General features: G+C 36.6%; 3 protein-coding genes across 7 annotated transcripts in view; 1 reads left to right on the forward strand and 2 right to left on the reverse strand.

The window, feature by feature from the left end:
* LOC120156222 overlaps positions 1-6,463 on the forward strand; it is a 34,997-nt gene extending 28,534 nt beyond the window's left edge. Inside the window, exons 21-27 of one of the 2 annotated variants that reach the window (XM_039167614.1) lie at positions 4,389-4,484; positions 4,790-4,870; positions 4,951-5,022; positions 5,193-5,237; positions 5,357-5,440; positions 5,562-5,665; positions 5,958-6,463. In XM_039167614.1, the coding sequence (XP_039023545.1) occupies positions 4,389-4,484; positions 4,790-4,870; positions 4,951-5,022; positions 5,193-5,237; positions 5,357-5,440; positions 5,562-5,665; positions 5,958-6,078 (603 nt within the window). In that variant the 3' untranslated portion in view covers positions 6,079-6,463. The remainder of the gene's footprint in view (positions 1-4,388; positions 4,485-4,789; positions 4,871-4,950; positions 5,023-5,192; positions 5,238-5,356; positions 5,441-5,561; positions 5,666-5,957) is intronic. The other variant, XM_039167611.1, reaches the window with a different exon arrangement.
* Positions 6,464-7,374: 911 nt separating this feature from the next.
* On the reverse strand, positions 7,375-10,113 carry LOC120156238 (probable beta-1,4-xylosyltransferase IRX9H). The gene is made up of 4 exons (XM_039167621.1): positions 9,252-10,113; positions 8,252-8,501; positions 7,913-8,128; positions 7,375-7,704 (listed from the first exon to the last, which is right to left on the reverse strand). The coding sequence occupies exons 1-3, from the start codon at positions 10,019-10,021 to the stop codon at positions 7,958-7,960; spliced, it is 1,191 nt and encodes a 396-aa protein (XP_039023552.1). The 5' UTR covers positions 10,022-10,113; the 3' UTR covers positions 7,375-7,704; positions 7,913-7,957.
* A 2,001-nt stretch (positions 10,114-12,114) lies between these two features.
* On the reverse strand, positions 12,115-18,310 carry LOC120156245 (protein FAM135B-like). 4 transcript variants are annotated; one of them, XM_039167638.1, is made up of 17 exons: positions 18,200-18,309; positions 17,513-17,907; positions 17,355-17,440; positions 16,803-16,957; positions 16,302-16,366; positions 15,949-16,143; positions 15,696-15,753; positions 15,109-15,348; positions 14,870-14,994; positions 14,415-14,604; positions 14,231-14,290; positions 13,911-14,159; positions 13,490-13,748; positions 13,205-13,410; positions 12,997-13,047; positions 12,541-12,860; positions 12,115-12,509 (listed from the first exon to the last, which is right to left on the reverse strand). In XM_039167638.1, the coding sequence occupies exons 2-16, from the start codon at positions 17,686-17,688 to the stop codon at positions 12,570-12,572; spliced, it is 2,406 nt and encodes an 801-aa protein (XP_039023569.1). In that variant the 5' UTR covers positions 17,689-17,907; positions 18,200-18,309; the 3' UTR covers positions 12,115-12,509; positions 12,541-12,569. The 4 variants fall into 4 exon arrangements, with proteins under 4 accessions (XP_039023569.1, XP_039023575.1, XP_039023560.1 ...); XM_039167644.1 differs by having other exon boundaries at positions 12,115-12,860; positions 15,696-15,741; XM_039167629.1 differs by having other exon boundaries at positions 12,115-12,860.
* Between the last annotated feature and the right edge of the window lie 604 nt (positions 18,311-18,914).

Below are 18,914 nucleotides of genomic sequence, written 5' to 3' on the forward strand. Positions count from 1 at the left end.
GCACGTGCTAATGAGGGGATGAAGGATAATTTAATAGATTTGCCCATCTTGGATGGTCGTTTAGAGTCAAAGGAGGTGGAGGATGCGATTAATATGGGCCTTTCAAATATTTGTGCAATCAAAAGATCAAAGGGAGAGGAAGTCCAACAGGATGATGTTGTGGTTGACCGGGTGGATGGAAAACCCAAATCGGGGATAGTAAGTGAGGATTTTGACCAGAGCCTTTGCTTGTCAACACAATTAAGGGACGATTTTTTCACGCACAATTCCAGGCAGAACCAGAGAGCAAAGGAGGGGTTAAACAAAAATTTTAGCTTTGTCCAATTAATTCAAGAGAATTATACGGCTCCCCAAAGGAAGACTAGATACTGCCGAAGCAAGAATATTCAGAAGAAGGTGCAACGCGATGAAGAATTTACTGTACTTGAAGGCTCAAAAGTGGTTTTGGTTTCGAAATACTATAGCGGTGGAAGAATTGGAAGTTTCAGGAGTTTTGCATATGATTATTGATAATGAAGTTGGAGGTTCAGATGGTCTCCAATGACAAGACGAGAAATAAGTGGTAGAAAGGCGGATAGAGTGTTTTCGAAGCTTGCTTTTTGTAATCTTATAGTGTGGAAGCTCATGGCTTTTGTGTTAGAACTTGGCTTCTATGGAATGAGTCAGTTGATATCGAGGCTGGCAAGATGCTGGGTTCTTTCATAGAATCTGCAAATCCAGGCCCTCCGTCTAAGCTGGAGCTTAATGCTATCAAAAGGGGTGTACTTCTTTTCAGCCATTCTTCAGAGGTTTAAGAATCGGTGGATCGTTGATTCTTGAAAGCATCTTGCTGTGGATTGGGTTAAGAATTTAGTAAGTTGTCCTGGTGTTTTTCTCCATCTAGTGATAGATATTGCTGTTGATAAGAGTTTGGGAGGGTTCTATCAGAAGGGTCAACTGAACAACTAATATTGAAGCTGATAGCTTAGCTTAGGTTAGTTTTGGGTTGTTATTGTTGGTTGGATTAGGTTGTTTAATTATGTGAAAGATGTGTTGTTTGGTGTGTTTTGGGTTGTTATTGTAAGGGGATTGTTGGTTTAAACTTTATGTAATCTTTTTCTTATTAATGAATTTTGAGGCACTCTTTTCCTCCTTTCGCTGATTAAGGGACACCGATTGGTGTTTCGTTAATCATGAAGGGGGTTTTTAACGAGGCCTCCACTTCCTATAAAAAAATCGGATTTATGGTCTTGTGGTTGTATTTTGCCTTGCCTTAACCAAATTTTACAATAAATAAAATAAAATCATATTTCATTAATGAAAATGAGAAAGAATGTCGATACTGAAACATAATAGATGTGCATTAAAGAGAACCTATCCATACAAGTTAATTCTAAAGTTAAAATATTTCACAATGTAAGGCCTTCAATTTGGATCCCTTCTAGGCTTTTTTTGACTTTGGCATGTCTCTAGAGCCCCGAGCCCAGGCGTTTTTGAAAATTATTTTATCCACCGTCATCCAGCCGTTGTCCATTGTCACCGTCCACCGCAACACTCCGACCTCCGTTTGACGCCGTTTTTTCCTGGGAATATCATCTGCCCACGGTGATTCCAAATCTGGACTTAGATTTGCCATAAATTCTTTCAATCGGCGCAGATCTACACGCCGTTCACTGTCGATTATCGCCGCCTCCTACTGTCCTATTCTCCATGAAATTGCAGTGAACTGTTTCGACAAGAACAAGTACCCTTTCCTCCAAATTTTCTGTTCTCTTTCGCCGTATAGTCTACAGACGCTATGCCAACTGCCACCTACGATAACCGTTGACCGACGAAACTACAAGGTTATTTGTGGGGCTGAGCTTGCAGTTTTGTTGATGTACTTGTCTAAAACTTACTGAAGCTCGTGGGGCTGCAAAAACACGTCCTCGAGTGTTGGTTTAGAGTTTTAGGAGCCTACCACGAAGCCAAAAGAGAGAGGTTTTCAAAGAAGAAGAAGAATTGTTTGTAAATGATGGCAGGGAAAGAAGAGAACCGATATTTGTCGGAGGATTATCATGGGATGTCACCGAGCGACAGCTTGAGCATGCGTTTAGTTAGTTCGGAAAAATTATTGAATCTCAAATCATGGTGCATAGAGATACAGGGCGATCTCGTGGATTTGGATTTATTACATTTTCAGATCGTCAGTCCATGGATGAAGCTATCAGGGAGATGCATGAGCGAGACTTGGGAGAGCATACAATCTCTGTGAATAAGGCTCAACCCAAGATGAGTAAAGATCTTGATCATGGCTATAGAGGAAGTTACTCATCAAGTCGCAGGGGTCGCTATGCAGGTGGAGACAGTCCTGTTGCGCATGATGAATGCTTCAATTGTGGGCGCTTCGGGCACTGGGCCCGTGATTGTCCTCCAGATGGTGGTGGCCGAGGTGGGAGTGGCACCATGTTCTCTTCACATTCAAGATACAGAGGTGCTGTCGTTGATGACCGTGGTGATCGTTTCAGAGATCGTGATCAGTACATAGATGACCGTTATGATGGCAAACGCTTTGGTTATGGGGACCGTTTTGACAGAAGGGATGACAGATATGGGAGCCGTGATCGTTTCATCCGCGACAGGTTTATAAGGAGATCTCGAATGGACTTTTCGTCGGGGAATAAGGAGACTTTTTTTGGCAGCAAAAAGGCGGTTAATAAATCTAGGCCTGAAGGTATGCCTCCTTCTCAACGAAGGAATTATGGGAATGGAAATCTATCTTTAGTAGAGGCATCAACAGCTCAACTTGCTGAAGATGTTGTCCACGCTGGAACCACAAAGGGGTGTTCTGGTAACAAGTCTGGTGAAGAAGCAAGAATTGGGAGAATCAATTTTAGTAATTAATGGAAGAAAGGTCATACAAATGTTAGGAATGGGTACAGAAGTGGATGCTTCACGTTATTCATTGAAAACTTACCAGAGAAGATCCATTGGAAGAGACTTGGATATTTATTCTGTAATCACGCTCATGTAATTGATGCCTTCATTCCTAACAAAAGAAATTCCATAGGGGTTAGTTTTGGGTTCATTCGCTTCGCAACAATTGAAGAAGCAAGGAAAGCGATATCAAAGATGAATGGTTCTCATATTTACGGCAGCAAAATTAGTGTCTCTTTGGCCAAATATAATCCTCGACAGTCTTATTGGAGAAAGTCCTCGACAGTTGTTCAACGTAAGTCTGGGATGGAAGTTGTTTCGAGGATTAAACACTGTGAAGTTGAGGGTGTTGTGGACGAAGATAAACTTCACGTGTTGAGTAACTGTCTGGTGGGTTGGTGCAAGAATTTTACCAAAATCGGTAATCTTGCTAGCCAAATGCAATTCAAAGGACTCGTTGGTTTCACGTTAATGAGAGCTGCTGGAAATGTAGTTCTAATGGTTTTTGAAGACTTTGCTTCGTTGAGAGTTATGAAGAATGAAAAATTAGAGACTCTTGCAAAATGGTTTTCCAGAGTTGAAGCTTGGTCAGAGAGTCTTGTGGTGGAGTGTCGTCGAGTGTGATTAGTTTGCGAAGGGATTCCTTTTCACGCTTGGAATTGGGATACTTTCAAAAACATTGCAGCTAAGTGGGGCAAATTATTAGCAATCGATGACAGCTGCGAGTTTCCATCGTCTTTTGATCGGGCTAAAATTCAAATACTCACAAAGTCTCAATTGAGAATTGATGAGTCGTTGGAGTTGAAGGTCGGTACTAATTCCTTCAGAATCATGGTGCATGAAATTGATCCTTCCTTCAAACCAAATTCTTGGGTCCCTGAAGTTTGCAATGATTCATTAGAATTGGTTCCTTCAATTGGATCGTAACTGTTCTGGAGCTCTATGTAGAGGCTTTTCTTTTTGTTTTCATTGTTGACAGTGTTGGTTTTCTGTTATGCTATGATCTTTTGCGTTGGTTTTTTCATTTTGACTGAGGTGTATTTTAGACATAGGGTTATTGTCTTTGGGGCTTTGTGGTTGACGATGGTTGATTTTTAGGTGATATGGTTTTTTTGTAATGGTGTATATCCCCGTCTGAGGGTATTCTGTGTTTTCACATGTAATGGGTGTTCTATTTAATAAATTATGAGAGACACTTTTCTTCCTTCCAATGTTCTTCAACATACTTAGTATGTGGAAGAATACGAAGGGAGTTTTTAATGAGACCTCCAACTTTTATCAAAAAAAATATTTCACAATGTTGTTGCATCTGCACCCAGACGCCACTATTCAGTCTCTTCTTTAGATTGGAAGCAAAAGAACTAGTATAGGTAGCCTACAAGTTGTCTCGTTTTATGGCCGCTTTTTCAATGTATTTTCTTATCTTTAAAGAATTTTGATTGATGGGACAAAACTGTAATTCGAAGTGTTTCCCTTTCCTTTCCTTCATTCAGGGTTCAGCCCACACTGGTCCTGCCTTGACCCCGGCTGAAGTATTGGTAGCCATCCATGATATCCTTCCTGAAAAAGGTGGTCCTCCACTCAAAAAGGTGCGTTGTTTATATAATTGAATCTTATAGTTTCCCTGATCAAAGAAATCTATTCTCTCCTGTTTTACGAGCTATTTTGATTTTATTGTATGCTCCACCCTTCCCCATGCAGATTAATTTAATATTTAACCAAGTAGGATGTAATCAAACCTCGGGCCACCATTTTTTCCCCTTTTGCTAAGTAAACTTTGGAGCACTACATTCTGCAAAGCAATTTTCATTTCGAGAGGTTAATAGGTGGTGGTATTTTCTTCTACACGGTCCCTCTAGCTGATATGTCTGTGGTTCTTTTAAAATTTTTCCAGATAACAGATGCTTGCTCAGCTTGTTTCGAGCAGCGCACAGTTTTCACACAGCAGATCTTAGTAAAGGCTTTGAATCAGTTGGTATGTTATGCACTATTTTATATGGGGTTGATACCATTCTTTGTATATGTAGTAATGCTTTCCTTTCCTTCTCAATTTAGGTTGATCAGGTCCCTCTTCCGTTACTTTTCATGAGAACTGTTATTCAGGCAATTGATGCTTTTCCTACCCTGGTAAGTAACCATATTTTCATCTCATTCGCATTTTGCTACTAAATTTGTTTGACTTCGGGGTAACAAACTAGGCTGTCTGTTTCAATTTGTTTTTGGATGTTCGTGCAAGTTTTACCTTCTTGACTTAATTGGAAATCATATCTTCTGAACCTATTTTCTGTTGTATCCAGGTCGATTTTGTCATGGAAATCCTATCCAAACTTGTGAGTAAACAGGTTAGTAATTCAACCTGTCTAATTAAGAACTTGCCTCCCGGAAAAGAACTGCATACCCTGGCTGGTAATTGGCATCCCGGGCAAGACAACTAAAATTATTGTCTGTTTGTTGAGTGTAGATCTGGAGAATGCCGAAGTTGTGGGTTGGGTTCTTGAAGTGTGTGGTTCAGACACAACCGCATTCATTTCCTGTATTATTACAGGTAAAATAGGATCTACTACATATGAACTCCCTCTTTTCCCTGGCGCATTTGAAAGAACCTTTGACTCTTTGGTCATAATGTTTAGGCTTACAGCTTTCATTTTGTGTTTTGGTGATTACAGTTGCCGCCGTCGCAACTTGAGAGCACACTGAATAAATATGGCAGCCTCAGGAGGTCCCTAGCTTCTTATGCAAGCCAACCAAACATAAAAGGTTCACTGCCTAGGTATAGTTCTCTGGATTCTACTCGAGAACCTTCCCAGTGCCGCAAACTGGGAAAGAAAAAAAGAGAAAATACCATCTTCGATTTTTCTTTTTGATTCAACTAGTATTTCAGAAATTCGATCTACTGTTAATAAGGCATTGTGGACAATGCTCAAGTAAAAAAATAACATAAGCATCATTTGCATATAGTTCAAGCTTTTATAAAAGTCTTTTATTTCTATAACATGAGTTCACATGCCTTTTCATGCTGGCATGCTTTAGTGATTTATAACTTGCTTAATACATTTTGGTAGATCAACGCTTGCGATTCTCGGTCTTGCAAATGAGCAGCATATGCAGCCGCAGCAGCAACCACATATGTCAAACTTGCACTCTTCAGACACTTCTTCTGTTCAGGGAGCAACTCTGACATAATATTTCGAAGTTGATCAGATTCTAATTGACCAGCTGAACACAAAGTCCCGGTGCAAGGGTTTTTGGGATGATCGTAAGAATGAACCTCACATGTGAGCATCGCTTGATTCGGTATGGGAACACGTATACCCAATTGGTCGTGAAATAAGCATTTCTAGGGAAGGCATAAGCAATGAAGAGGATTGATCAGTTACCTCCAGCTTTCCAATTTTCTGGCATCTGTAAATTGAATGTGTATCATCATATGAACCGCATAAGGTTTCTCTTATCTATCAAGGGGTTCACTTGTTTTGGCTCAGGGGTCCCGTTTCAATGAGTTTTAGGTCACGGGGCATTTTGATTTTAAAGGCAAAAGAGAATTGAATGTCAAATACGGCTCAAGCCTACATGGAAGAGTTGTGCCTTAAAGCTAATATTTTAATCTTGTTTGTGAGATTTTTGTTGTTTAATTTTTCGAAATTCAAAAAATTTACCACGGGATATATATTTTTATTTCCCTGAACATTTTGTTTATTTTTTTCGAAATTAAAAAAATTCACCTAAAAGTTTTAAGTAGAAATATTAGAATTGATTATTACGTTCATAGAATATGATCAACTGGTTGAACTTAAAGTAGCGAATTATATTTGTACTTGAAAAGTCAACCAAATCAATTTACTTTAAATTCGTGCATGATTCATTGGAGACATGTAATTAAAAATCACGTAAGGTTAATATTCTGAATACATGACATTTTTAAGTCTTGCAAATTGTATTATATTAGCTGAGATTTTGTTCTTGCAATATTTTTCATTAACGAGATATCAATAGTTAGATGCAATTCGAAATTGAAGCTCACGCCATTTGTCACGGGGTTCGCATGGATTTTCTAGTGTTATCGTCGAGGGCGGCTCTCCCAATGTGATCCGTCAACCGGAGCAATCATGATGCGGATCAATTCGTTGTACGATTCTATCTAGTCGAGGCAAGCTGCTTACTTGATCTGCACCCACATACTTTTGTTCACTAATGGAGCGGCTCTGCTGCCTGTCTTTATTTTTTGTTTATGTTGTGCCTTATTGTATTGTTTCTGTAATTGCTACTGATGTTAATTTATGACGACATCTGTAAATGTTATTGGTGTAAATTTCGGTTAATATATAATTTGGTTTGCGCCACCATAATGAATTTTTACAGTACTCGGTTAGAATTAGAACAGCTAATAGGTTAAATAGTAGTGAAAACAAAAATTGACCAAAATAATATATAAAAGAGAGCAGCAGAATAAAACAGTAAAATTAGAACCTGTCAAACTTGTTACCCTTAACTATCCCAATTCTGAAGGGTGGGAGAAAACATTGAAAGAACATTGACTTACATGCATGGTGTAAGGACCATGGATCCACAAACAAATCCACTGCCCATTTTCGTAAATGGAGATTTCCCCAAAAGAAATACCAGAGATGTTCTGTAAGAATATTCCATGTTACAGAATTCTATGAACAAGAAAAATCACAAATCTTGTCTCCTGGTAGTTGCCGGATGAATAACTGTACAGGCACATGGCTCTACTATATGGTGATCATTGCTGCAAATCGGCTAGGAATAAGTTGAACTAAAGAATCAACATGCATAACATGGGCCCAACTGTTACAGAAAAATGGCTCTCAATCAGAAACTCTTCAGCATAATACATTATTTAGGTATCTGTACTAAAATTAAAAGCAAATTATACACAATTGTCTTGAGCTGTTTCGCAGTCATCAGTTCTTATCCCTAATTCTCAGGCAGGCCAATAGTTCTGATAACAAAAGTAAAATTTACTACAAAGGAAATCCAGAAATGAATCTCTTACCTGTTTATCCCCTCAGCATTAAAAAATTGTGGAGCTGAGCTTTCATCACTTGATAGGCAAGGTAACTTCCAGGTTCTTCTGAAGTTGCCAGCCTTTGGGATAAACAAGATTGCCGGTATCTAAATGGAGATGCCAGTTCACAATCCTTGAACAACCAGGTGGTATACCTTCCATTTGGCTTTCATCTTCCACTACTTGAGCAATAAATGTCGTTTCCTGCATAGAAGAAGAAATAGTGAGCAAAGGCTAGAATCAAGCTGTGAGCCTGTGACCTTTTCAGAGAGAATATACATCAACATCAATGAAATAGTACAAAATGCAATATGGTATGGTTCATACTTGGAAACCCTCCTTCACCATGTCCAATTGTCGAATTGGGTTTGAGAAGGGGTACCCCCATCGCTTTGGATCCCACAAGATGGTGCTGTTGAAAGCAAATCCTGACATATCAACATGGAACCTACGGAGTCTTTTGCTTTTCTCATTTGTGTTCCATCCAATTACTTGACTCGCATTGCATACCGGACCTTCCAGAATTGCCTTGTTTTTGCTTCGTTCAAGCATGGCAACTGGCCAAGTTCCAAAACGGCTACACCAAAAGAAGATGCATATTATGAAATTGTGTATGTTGGCATGATTTGGAAAAGAAGAAGCATTTCATAGTAATCTCTTTACAATTGCACAATCGGAGAGATCTCTCAATCTATAACATACAGATGAACAAGACGAACTTAAAATCCAATCTAGAAAATTCAACAAATGACAAGTCATATCAATCCAAGCTAGGCATTAAGCAAAATAGTTATTAAGATCTTCATTAGCCTTTTGAAAAGGGAAACTTCTAAATAGCAGCTAAAAGTTTGAAGTCAATTAACCAAGTCCGACAGAGGCAAACTCATTTCTTTTTAAAGTTTTCATGTAATGAGAGGATCATTACACTTTACCTATATCCGAACACGAGTCTGATAAGATTACTTTGAGAAAAATAGAGTCCGGGCAACATAGATCAAGATTACAACAAAACAGAAGACGAAGGAAAAGCTTGAACAAATGAAACTAGATCCAGCTACTCAAATAGCAAAGAGCTAAACAGGCTGATTTAATCCACAAACAAGAAGTTCTATTATTTGGTAATGGCAATAAATTTTCAGATAGTCAATCATCGACTACTAAACCAAAATCTCTAACTGCTTGCCATCAAAACAGAATGTTAATAAGAACAATTTAAGAACCATTAACTTCCCAACATTAATTACGACGACTTTTACCCAAATTTGTAAGCCTCGTCGACTCTCCTAAAAAGCAAGATTCCAGCAAAAATAAAAAGTTCCAAAATTACCTGATAGTTCTCAAGCTTTCAAACAACTCGATGGTGTAGACATTGTCGTCGTCGGCGAAAAACACGATGCCGTCAAGCTTTTGCCGTTCGATATGATCCAAAGCGGCATTCCTTTGACGAACCCCTCGGTCCTTCACGTTACTAGAATTGTGCGTGGACACCACGTGCCGGTACATAACCCCGGTTTTTCTCAAAATCTCGGCCGTCTCCAACGACACCGTTTTCTCCTCCACAACTATCCAAACCAACGGCGGCTTCACTAGCCTCAAAACTTGGCCTAACCTGTTCAAGAAGTACGCTTGGAATGCCCGATTATAAGTCGGCGTGACAACAATTAACTGCTTTAACGGCTCTATTGAACCGGCAGCTTCCTTTTGTTCTTCCAATCGCGTATTAACGCCTAATGCGACGTAAGAAACAATCGGATCCTCCAATTGGGGGTCAACATCTGGCGGTCTGAGGTCGGGAGGAGCTAAATCCTCGGCTCGGATATCGGTATCCATGTGTCCCAACTGAGAAATACCTACAAGCAAGCCCACTAGAAAAAATAAGAGACAGCGGCAAAAAGATCGACGCCATCCTCGGCGGTAAATTAAATCGACGGCGGTGAGCAACAGCGTTGACGGAGTGGAGGAAGAGGAAGAGGGGAAATATTTAGTGTCTCCGATACGGAAAGGCTTGGTAGACGGAGAAGAGGAGAATCCGCCAGCGCCATTCTGAATCGAACGGCTGTGAAATGCCGGCGACTGAGATCGACGGATCGAAGCCATCCGATTAGTTGACAGAAATTTAAAAAAAATAAATAAATAATAGGATGATTAAGGGAGAGGGGAGAGATGGAAAATCATTTTTGATGTTATTGAGGAGAGGGTACTCATCGTCTTCCACTTCCAGCTTGTCTTTTATTTACTCAGCAAATGCGTATTTTGAGTTGTACTTTCATATTTTACTGCATCATAACACCAATCATATGACTTGCGAGCTTTTTAATTCGGATCCAACACTTAATTAAAATATAGGGTAAATTACAAAAATGATTCTTAATTTCTTACGGCTTGTATTTCGTATTGTTGTCGATTTCCTTTTGCATGTGCTGGCCTGTCAATGTCATCGACTAATTTTCTGGTCTAATAACACTTCAGGTCCCTATATTCATATTCAAGCTGCTCATCAGTTTGAAACGGTAATACAAATTGATAACATCGTCTTTGCAAAGGCTACTCATGCGAGGTGGTCCAAGTATAGGATGCCATTAATTACATTTTAGTTTCCATCATTCTGAATAATTTTCTCATTCAATTATGGCCTTTATTTCCATTTTACAGGGAACTATTGTAGAAACAATCTGGTTTAAGTTTCAAATTTCTCAGTATTACTCGTAAAGGTGTACAGTTTAAATTTGATATTTTAATCTCGATTATGGTCTTGATAAGATTTGGATGAATGAAGTATGATGTATGCTCTTAATGAGGAAGTGTCGGACTAATTTGTAAAAGTTCCAAAGAATTGGAGGCAAAATGTTAATTTTCCATAAAGTGCTAAATTTGAACCGATGGAAGATTATTGTTTCGTATAGGATTTTTTATACTTTCGTCATACTAAATGTGTTTATTATTAATTTTTAATAAGTCAAAAATTTTAAATTTTGACCATAATTATCTTAAATATTTTAAAAAATTAAAATTTATAAAATATGTATTTAAAAACATTTTGATTTAAGATTTTTAAAATATATTTTTTCATATTCTTATCAATAATAAATTTGAAATAATAATATATCAAAATTTAAAAAATTGATTAAAAAAATCAACAATGGATAGATTTAATGGGAGAGAGAGTAGTAATTTTTGAATCTAAGTGGACCGATTGGAAAGAAAGGTAAGGATGAAGTGTTGAGATGAAAATGTGAATTTTGTTTTATATGAGAATTATAGTTTAAGGGGTTTTATCTTTAAATTATATAAGTCAACAGCCAAAAAGACGAGCGCTGTCATCTTCTCTTTTTACTTGAAAAACTTAGTCTCTATTTTCTTCGAGTTTGGAGATTTCAAGCAAAATTAGAAAAAAGCTTATTAGAGAAGAAACCGATATTGAAGGTAAGAAGATTATAGCCCTCTAATTATTCATTATTTAAGTTAAGGTATTACAAGTTTTGAGAGAAATAAAGTTGATGGAAATAGATGATTCTGTATTATTTGTTTTTACGTTTTTCTATTCCCATGTTAAGGTAGTAATTTTATCTTTTATTGTACGAATTAAATTATCTCAATGATAAAAAAGATAGTTGTTGTCTTTAAAAATCTCGGGTTCGAGCACATGATATCTTAGGAGTGTTTGAGTATTTATTGTCAAATGAATTAAAAATATTTCAAACATATACTACCTTATAATCACCCTTATATTAATAAAAAAATAACCTTATTTATATATATATATATATATATATATATGATTAGAAGTTACTAAAGGTGAAAAACAAGATCTTTCAAAGGAAATAAAGAAAGGTTAAACAGTAAAACAGGAAAAAAAATCTCTCTATACACACACGAATCAAACGACTTCAATAATTAAAGAGATAAATTGTTTCAGACAAATTTTTGACTTTCCGAACAGACCCTAAATTGTAAGTAAAGAGACATGCCGGCGTATGACTATAACTAGTGAAATAAAATCATAATATTTTAAGATTGAAACCCGTAATAATTTGATACAGTGAATTTAACTCGTCGTCATGTGTCTTTTGGCTTATTTCATGTTGAATTGATGACTTTTGAACTCCATTCCATTCCACAAATATAAAACAATTGCAATTATTTCATCGCATACCATATAGCCAAAAACATGAAACGATATATTGAGAAGCTAAAATCAACTGTCTGCTGAATGCTTCGTCTGCATGCTTACGTACATAAACATGATCATTCCCCAATATCGGAAAGTACTTGGTCATTCACTACAACCCCAAACAACAAACTAGCCTATTCGATTTTTCTTCTACATTGCTAGTTTTTTTCTAAACAATATCTACTGTAAAGAGCTTCCACATTCTAAACTCAGCATTTTTGATGCCAACAAAACTCCGTGGTAGTGGAAAAGGACTGTTCTAGATCAAAGATACAACCTTTCCACAGAAGCATCTTCAACAATGCTACTTTACAGGGGCTACAATCGGTCAACGCACCTGTCCCTCCTGCAAATTTTGCTCATTTGTGATGCTTGGACACTTGAAACATTGATTGCAGGCTCCGCAAATAGCGACTGATCTGGATACCAGGCTTGAGAAGGCGGATCAATAAAAGTCGGACTCCTGTAATATGTTTATTGAAATAGTTCTGGAAATGACCACATTATGAAGCGAGCAAAAATATCCGACTCCAAAAACTCTATATGAGCAGCTCGTCCAATGAAAGTATTTAAGTTTTTTCCATACATGGATGTGTCAAAGTTGACATCACAACGGATAAACACCCGATTCTCAGAGGTAGGTGCACGTATCTGGTCTAAGCATTCATTCAACATTTCCAAAAAAGCTTTTCCCTTTCTGGAGTAGTCGGATGATGCTGCCCTGCATGACTCAATTCTGGCAGAATGATACGGGACATAACCATCCTGCGAGGCATGTCATCTGTTAATGACCTTAGGAGTTGAAGGGAAAACATTTAAATGATACAGTTACTGCATTATCACTCAAAACTTTAAGGCCAAACTGCTCAACACGGTAAGAATTCAAAGAGACGCCAAATACCTGGGGTGACGAAAGGAGGATTATATTCTTGAAACTATCCAGAGTTTTTTGCTGATAGAAGAAAATAGACTTTCAGAAATTCAGAGCATAAAAACAATTACATATTTCTGACATGTCTTCAGCATAAATGGTAAATCAAAACAATAGTAAGTAATGGAAGGAATAATGGCAGCAAATGCAAACCTCACTGCAAATTCGTTCACAATACCTTAGAAAGTTTGAAGAAAAAAGTGTTACGGATATCTGGGTCATCTGTGAAAGTTAGTTGATGAATGCACTGTGACCCCTTGAGCTTCTTCAGAAGCCACAGCCCGGAATTAAACAAAGAATTTGAACTGTATAGATATCCCAAGTGTGGCCCAGACACAGATACGTATGTATGGAGGAACCTAAGGTAAGGTTCCATGATAGTCTCTGCATACAAAAGCACATATCAAGTAGGAATTTCAAAATTAATAAAAATGCCGAAGAAGCTTTAGACAATAACAACTACCTGCTAATGCTGTTCTTATTATAATGTTTCCAATAGAGTGTCCGACAAAACTAAGTCTGATATCTCGTAAGTTTCCATTTCTTGAAGCTTTATCCATTTTCTTTTTAACATAAGCAATCACTTCGTGTGCAAGCCTTAGTCCCATATCTCTGAAATCTCCCGATGTTTTCTCTTCATTTGCCTCTGACATAAGAAAATGAATCTTGGAATCTATCAAAAGCCATTGATTCCTAACAAGTCGCAAATCCAGATGATGACCCTATATATTCAAGTCAGGATTAGAAATCATATTTTCCCTTGAGGTGCAAAAAAATTACTTCAGGTGTTGCTTACTAAAAGATACTCCAGGTCAAATAATTCACATCAAATTAAGGCAACAAAACTACAACCAAAGAAAGAAGTGTGGGAAACCAAAACTTGCCTGAAAACCATGCACAAAGACAACAATCTTCAAGTCATGCCCACTCTCTCCAGCACTTGTACTTGATTGGTTCTTTCCGGCTTCAGGAAAAGTGCTTGTGGTAGCTAAATTCATTACATCTAAATTCCTCAAGTATGAGTTATCACTGATAGAACGACGAGGTGTAGTTATTACACGTTCCATAATTACAATAGGAACTCCTGAAGGATCTCCAAATAATTGCATGTCTTGGATCGATCGATTGTTAATCTGTGAGCAAACAATTGTGTCGGTAAACTAAAGTAAACAGAAATAAAGACAATGCATAAACACAAAAATACCCTCATTTGTCCAATACTTCGCCGATGAAGCTCAGCCCGCATAGTTGCTAACTCTGCAGGCTGCATTGCACAAGATGAAAATTTCAAATTAGAAACTAAGTGAAAGAACTATTGTCTCTGATAACTGAATACTGAAGCCAACAGCAATATATCCATACAACAATAATGTAAAAAAAGTATTTACATCATCGGTTAACTTCAACAAACTTGGACCTCTCTTATGCACAAGATGATGGGAAGGCTCGTCAAAACCACCATTTATAGAATGATGAGGCATTTCAACATTGGTATAAACCATCCATATTGACCATTCAGCTCTTCGATCCTTAGCCCATGCATCAAAAAGGAATTGCAATATCTGTGTTCTGTTATCCCTGGAATAAAATGCAATTTTAACACCTCAAGCACAGAAATGACGAAAGCTACATTAAATGGATAAAAGGATCAACTCATTTTTTCCTGTTGATTAGTAGTTAGGAAACGGTTAATATTAGGAGGTCCAAGTAAATATTTGAAGATAAATAAAGAATATGAACTTGTTCTACTAGATTATCTGCAAGAAAATACTTTTGAGTTTAAACACACCTCAATACACTACGTATTCTTACAAGAACTGCAAGTGAAAATGTATAAACTGACCTGTGGAAATTCAGAAACGTGCTCCACAAATATGACACTTGTTCACCCCACAGATTAAACATTTTAATTATATCATCCTTGGATAAGTTCTGGAGCAATTGAACATCTAAATTGCTATTGACTCCCTGTTAGAGAGTGACAGGTATTATAATTTCAGTAAATAATAAAATCTATAAAATCACAAAAAAAGGACAAATGAATAAGGAAGTGTATGTTGCAGGTTAAAATAAAGCAAGGACCTCAAGACCATTTTGTGGCTTGCCTTGTCCGGAAACTTCAGCATGACCCAGATTTGCATGCAGAATAGAACCAGATAGCTTTGTGTCATCCATTGTGGATGTAAAGTCAGTTAAATCAATCCCTTTGTTAATGTCATCGCCAATTCTTTTTAGCTCTGCAAGTAGCGTGTCACGAGCATCTAATAATGCCTTAACAAGCGTGGTATGTTTCAAGTCAATAGATGCCATTCGTTCTAGTGCCTGGTGAATAATGTAAAAGGAACTGTCAGTGCATAGAATACTGTATATCAAGGATAATAAACTACAATAAAATCATAAGATGAATTTACACTATTGCTCAAGTAAATCATCAGAAAATTCTAATGATTATAAACCCCAACCAATAAAACACCTTTATCAAACATTTAAACTTAGAATTAAAAATAAACCAGCTATATCAAACTTTAACATATCATAGATGATAGAGCCTCATAATTTCCATAAATTCCACTCACTGTGTTACACCCACAATTTCCACCACATAAATGAATAGACTAAGTCATTATAGATATGTTACTACTTATTAATATCCAATGTTTGGAACAAACCTGACTAGATCCATAGATAGTTCCACCAGCAATGGCACCAGGGGCACTGTAAGAAACCCAGACATAATTCAACAGTTCAAGTTACTACAACATATCTACATAACATAATTTACTTTATAAACAAAATAACCCCTCCCTTTCTATTTCATTTCCACCAAGAATCACTCCTACCCCAAAAGAACATTCAAAAGGGGTGATGAAAGGAATGTTTCATGCAAAGTTAGCAATGCTTTTTCTAGAATCTGTGACAAACCTGGGTATTTTCTTTGCACCCTTGTGAGAACCAACTTTTAGAAGACAGGTGTGAACACTTACATCCACAAGAACAGCATGGAATGAATCAAAATAAACAGGGCAATAGGAATGTAGTCCTAAAAGAGCTTTAGGAGGGATCCGAAATTCATGGACAGCAGCAGGGTTACCATCTGAAGAAGCCTGAAACTCAGAACTGAATGCAGTGCTTTTCAGACATTTATGAGCACTTTTAACTTGAAAAAAGAAAAGAAAGAAATTAAGCACAAATGCAAATATCTACACACAAATAATACAAGTGCAACTTTAAATTTAAATCATGAAGTCATATGAAAAGATAACTTATCAACTTACCCTTTCTCCATTACAGGAGAATAGAGAAGCTCAAACTTCAAAATGACAGCCGATGAGAAAGGACCCTGTTAGATATTACCTCATCAGCACCATAATAGGATATAAAATTATATAATTGACCTTTCATGGCTCAGCAATAGCCAGGCCAATCAATGTAGGAAAGAATCTACGCCTTTCCTCTGTGAATATGAAAAGAAAATGAACAGAAAACTTGAGAAAGTCATAACTTTCAGGAAAATCCAATGTCACTTTTCTTTAAGATGTGGTTGGGGGTACAGATTTTGCCATCTTTTAACACCAAAAGAGCAAAGCATCAAACCTCTAACGCACTAACATTAAGTCAAATATTTACTAATGAAAATATGTGAATCGGTGGTACAGGCAGGTTGCAGGATTACAGCTGTGTAATTCTGGAAATGTATGTTGTTCTCTCCACAGTAAAAAGTGTGTTGGGTGCAAATAGAGTATATATGCAAAGAGATAAAAGTAGAGATTGTCTACCTCATTGACAGTAAGGGGTAGACTAAATGCAACCAAGATAGATAGAAGAACATCCTGTTTGGCATATTTTATTCGAAAAGGCCTTGTTGAAAAACTGTTGTCGCTATCATCGATCCTCCACACTCCATATACATCATCAGAACTAACATTTGGAGCTGCAACATATTTGTAGTCTTATTAAGGAAAAAAAATGCTATCTGAAGGCAAAGACAAATGGTTAAGTTTTAATTAAGCATATAACAGACATCAAATGTATTTGCTTCAACCGCATCAAAAATATTTTGATCAAATAATTGGACAACAATGCACATTCTGCTATCATGCAGTGCGACTTCCCAATTGAGCACACAGCAAGGTTCCTGATTGGGTCTCTAGAGCGACCACTTTAAATACAAAATGTCAGAATGTATCAACATGTGCAATGTTACTAGAATCACAAATAGAAACTTTCTAACCTTAAGAATAATGAAATAGTTTTTCCTACAACAGTGTGGAGGCAAAAGGATAACAAACATTAGAAAGAAAAAAGGCACTAAAAGTTATACTAATTACCTTCATATTGCATGACTCTTGAAGGTGCTCCCATAGAAGTATACAGTTCATTTTCCCATCTCATAGTAATTTTAAGTCGATACCATCTAAACAAACACAAAACATAAGGATGATATGCACAATTCAAATTAAACTGAAAATACAAAAAATCGCAATACCCTTGCTGGAAAAGATCAAGGTTATGAAACCTATGGATGTAAACTGCAATCTCTTGGACAGTGTCCAACATGACAGCCGGCTGTACTTGAGCCGGTAGCGGTTTTGCATCAGGTAACTTCTTCACTTGTTCAACTCTATTATTCCACCCAATTAACCACCCAATACGTCGTAACATATGTAATCAAATGTCAACAAATCTTGCATCCCTCTTTCTTTTCTCACACTGAAGTAGCAAAATCCACGGTCCTCCTCAAAACAACATTACTTTCTTTTTGACTCTCGTACAATCAGAAAAGAAAAAATTCAACCTCACATTAAAAAAAACAAGACACTAATAACTCTGTACACGATCCACTGTCTTTATTTGTCCCCGTACAAAACAAAATCTAAACAGCTGCAACAAAGACGAATAATTTGATCAAAATCTTGAAGAGAAATCATCATTCCAAAAATCAGAAACAGCAAAGATTTTAAAGGAATTTCATTGAAGGCTGCTATTTTATGATAACAATGCTATCTAAAACCTAGATAACTTTTTTAAACCCAAACTGGAGCATTTTGAGATTATAAACAAAATCGACCAGACTTTGTTCAGAATAAAAATTATGAAGTTAATTAACAAGTTTAAAAATAATATAAAATAAATCTGAATAATAATTATAAAGGAGAAAAAAGAATCCACAAACCTGGGCTCAGATCTACAACTTTTGTTTCTGTATGAGACAAAAGATCAAGACTAGGGTTTGCAGTTCTTTTTGGTGTTATAGCCACAGATGAACAAAGCGGAGATACTCCTCTATTAAGATGTATTTAATATATATATATATATATATATATATATATATTAAAAATGAAAATGAAAATGAAATATAGAGATCTCGTTTTCTCCTGGAACACAATGATAGGGTGGTTCTGTGGTGCGGCGCCTAAAAAACGGTTAATATACGGCGTGACCGGTTAAACAAGTGACCGGTTAAAATTTAGACCGGTTATGTTATATTATTTAACCGGAAATATTATAAAGTACAATAACATACTAGGTAGCGCTTATATAATGTAATAGGTAGCGCTTATATTTACCTATTTTATAAGTAAACCGGTATATTTATACCGATAGCATTGCAAATTTACCTATTACATTATATTATATTGAAAGTGTCCATACTTTTTATAAAAAGGATTGATACTTTAACAGTGTTTCATATTTTCCACCTACAATATTAATTTAATAATTTCATTTGCACAAAAAATTATTTGATTGTTTTGATATTTTATAAAATAATATTTAGAATTTTTAATTTAATAATAATATATATCGTAACGTAAAAAATAAATCATTAGACGCCTATAATTACTAAATTAATATCTTAAAACTCACTCAAAAGATAACCTTAAATTAAT

The sequence above is a fragment of the Hibiscus syriacus genome, unplaced genomic scaffold (assembly GCF_006381635.1).
Source record: "Hibiscus syriacus cultivar Baekdansim isolate YM2019G1 unplaced genomic scaffold, ASM638163v2 tig00002840_pilon, whole genome shotgun sequence".
NCBI lineage: Eukaryota > Viridiplantae > Streptophyta > Magnoliopsida > Malvales > Malvaceae > Hibiscus > Hibiscus syriacus.

What these genes read in the sequence shown, in the direction of transcription:
- LOC120156238 (XM_039167621.1), bottom strand. Translation starts at nt 10,021, where the DNA reads ATGGCTTCGATCCGTCGATCTCAGTCGCCGGCATTTCACAGCCGTTCG. An exon ending in GAAAGCTTGAGAACTATCAG is followed by an intron (nt 8,502 to 9,251) that starts GTAATTTTGGAA and finishes CTTTTGGTGTAG; the next exon opens with CCGTTTTGGAACTTGGCCAG. An exon ending in TGGTGAAGGAGGGTTTCCAA is followed by an intron (nt 8,129 to 8,251) that starts GTATGAACCATA and finishes TCTTCTATGCAG; the next exon opens with GAAACGACATTTATTGCTCA.
- LOC120156245 (XM_039167638.1), bottom strand. Translation starts at nt 17,688, where the DNA reads ATGTTACGACGTATTGGGTGGTTAATTGGGTGGAATAATAGAGTTGAA. An exon ending in TACCCCTTACTGTCAATGAG is followed by an intron (nt 16,367 to 16,802) that starts GTAGACAATCTC and finishes AATATCTAACAG; the next exon opens with GGTCCTTTCTCATCGGCTGT. An exon ending in TCTTTGTGCATGGTTTTCAG is followed by an intron (nt 13,749 to 13,910) that starts GCAAGTTTTGGT and finishes TTGAATATATAG; the next exon opens with GGTCATCATCTGGATTTGCG.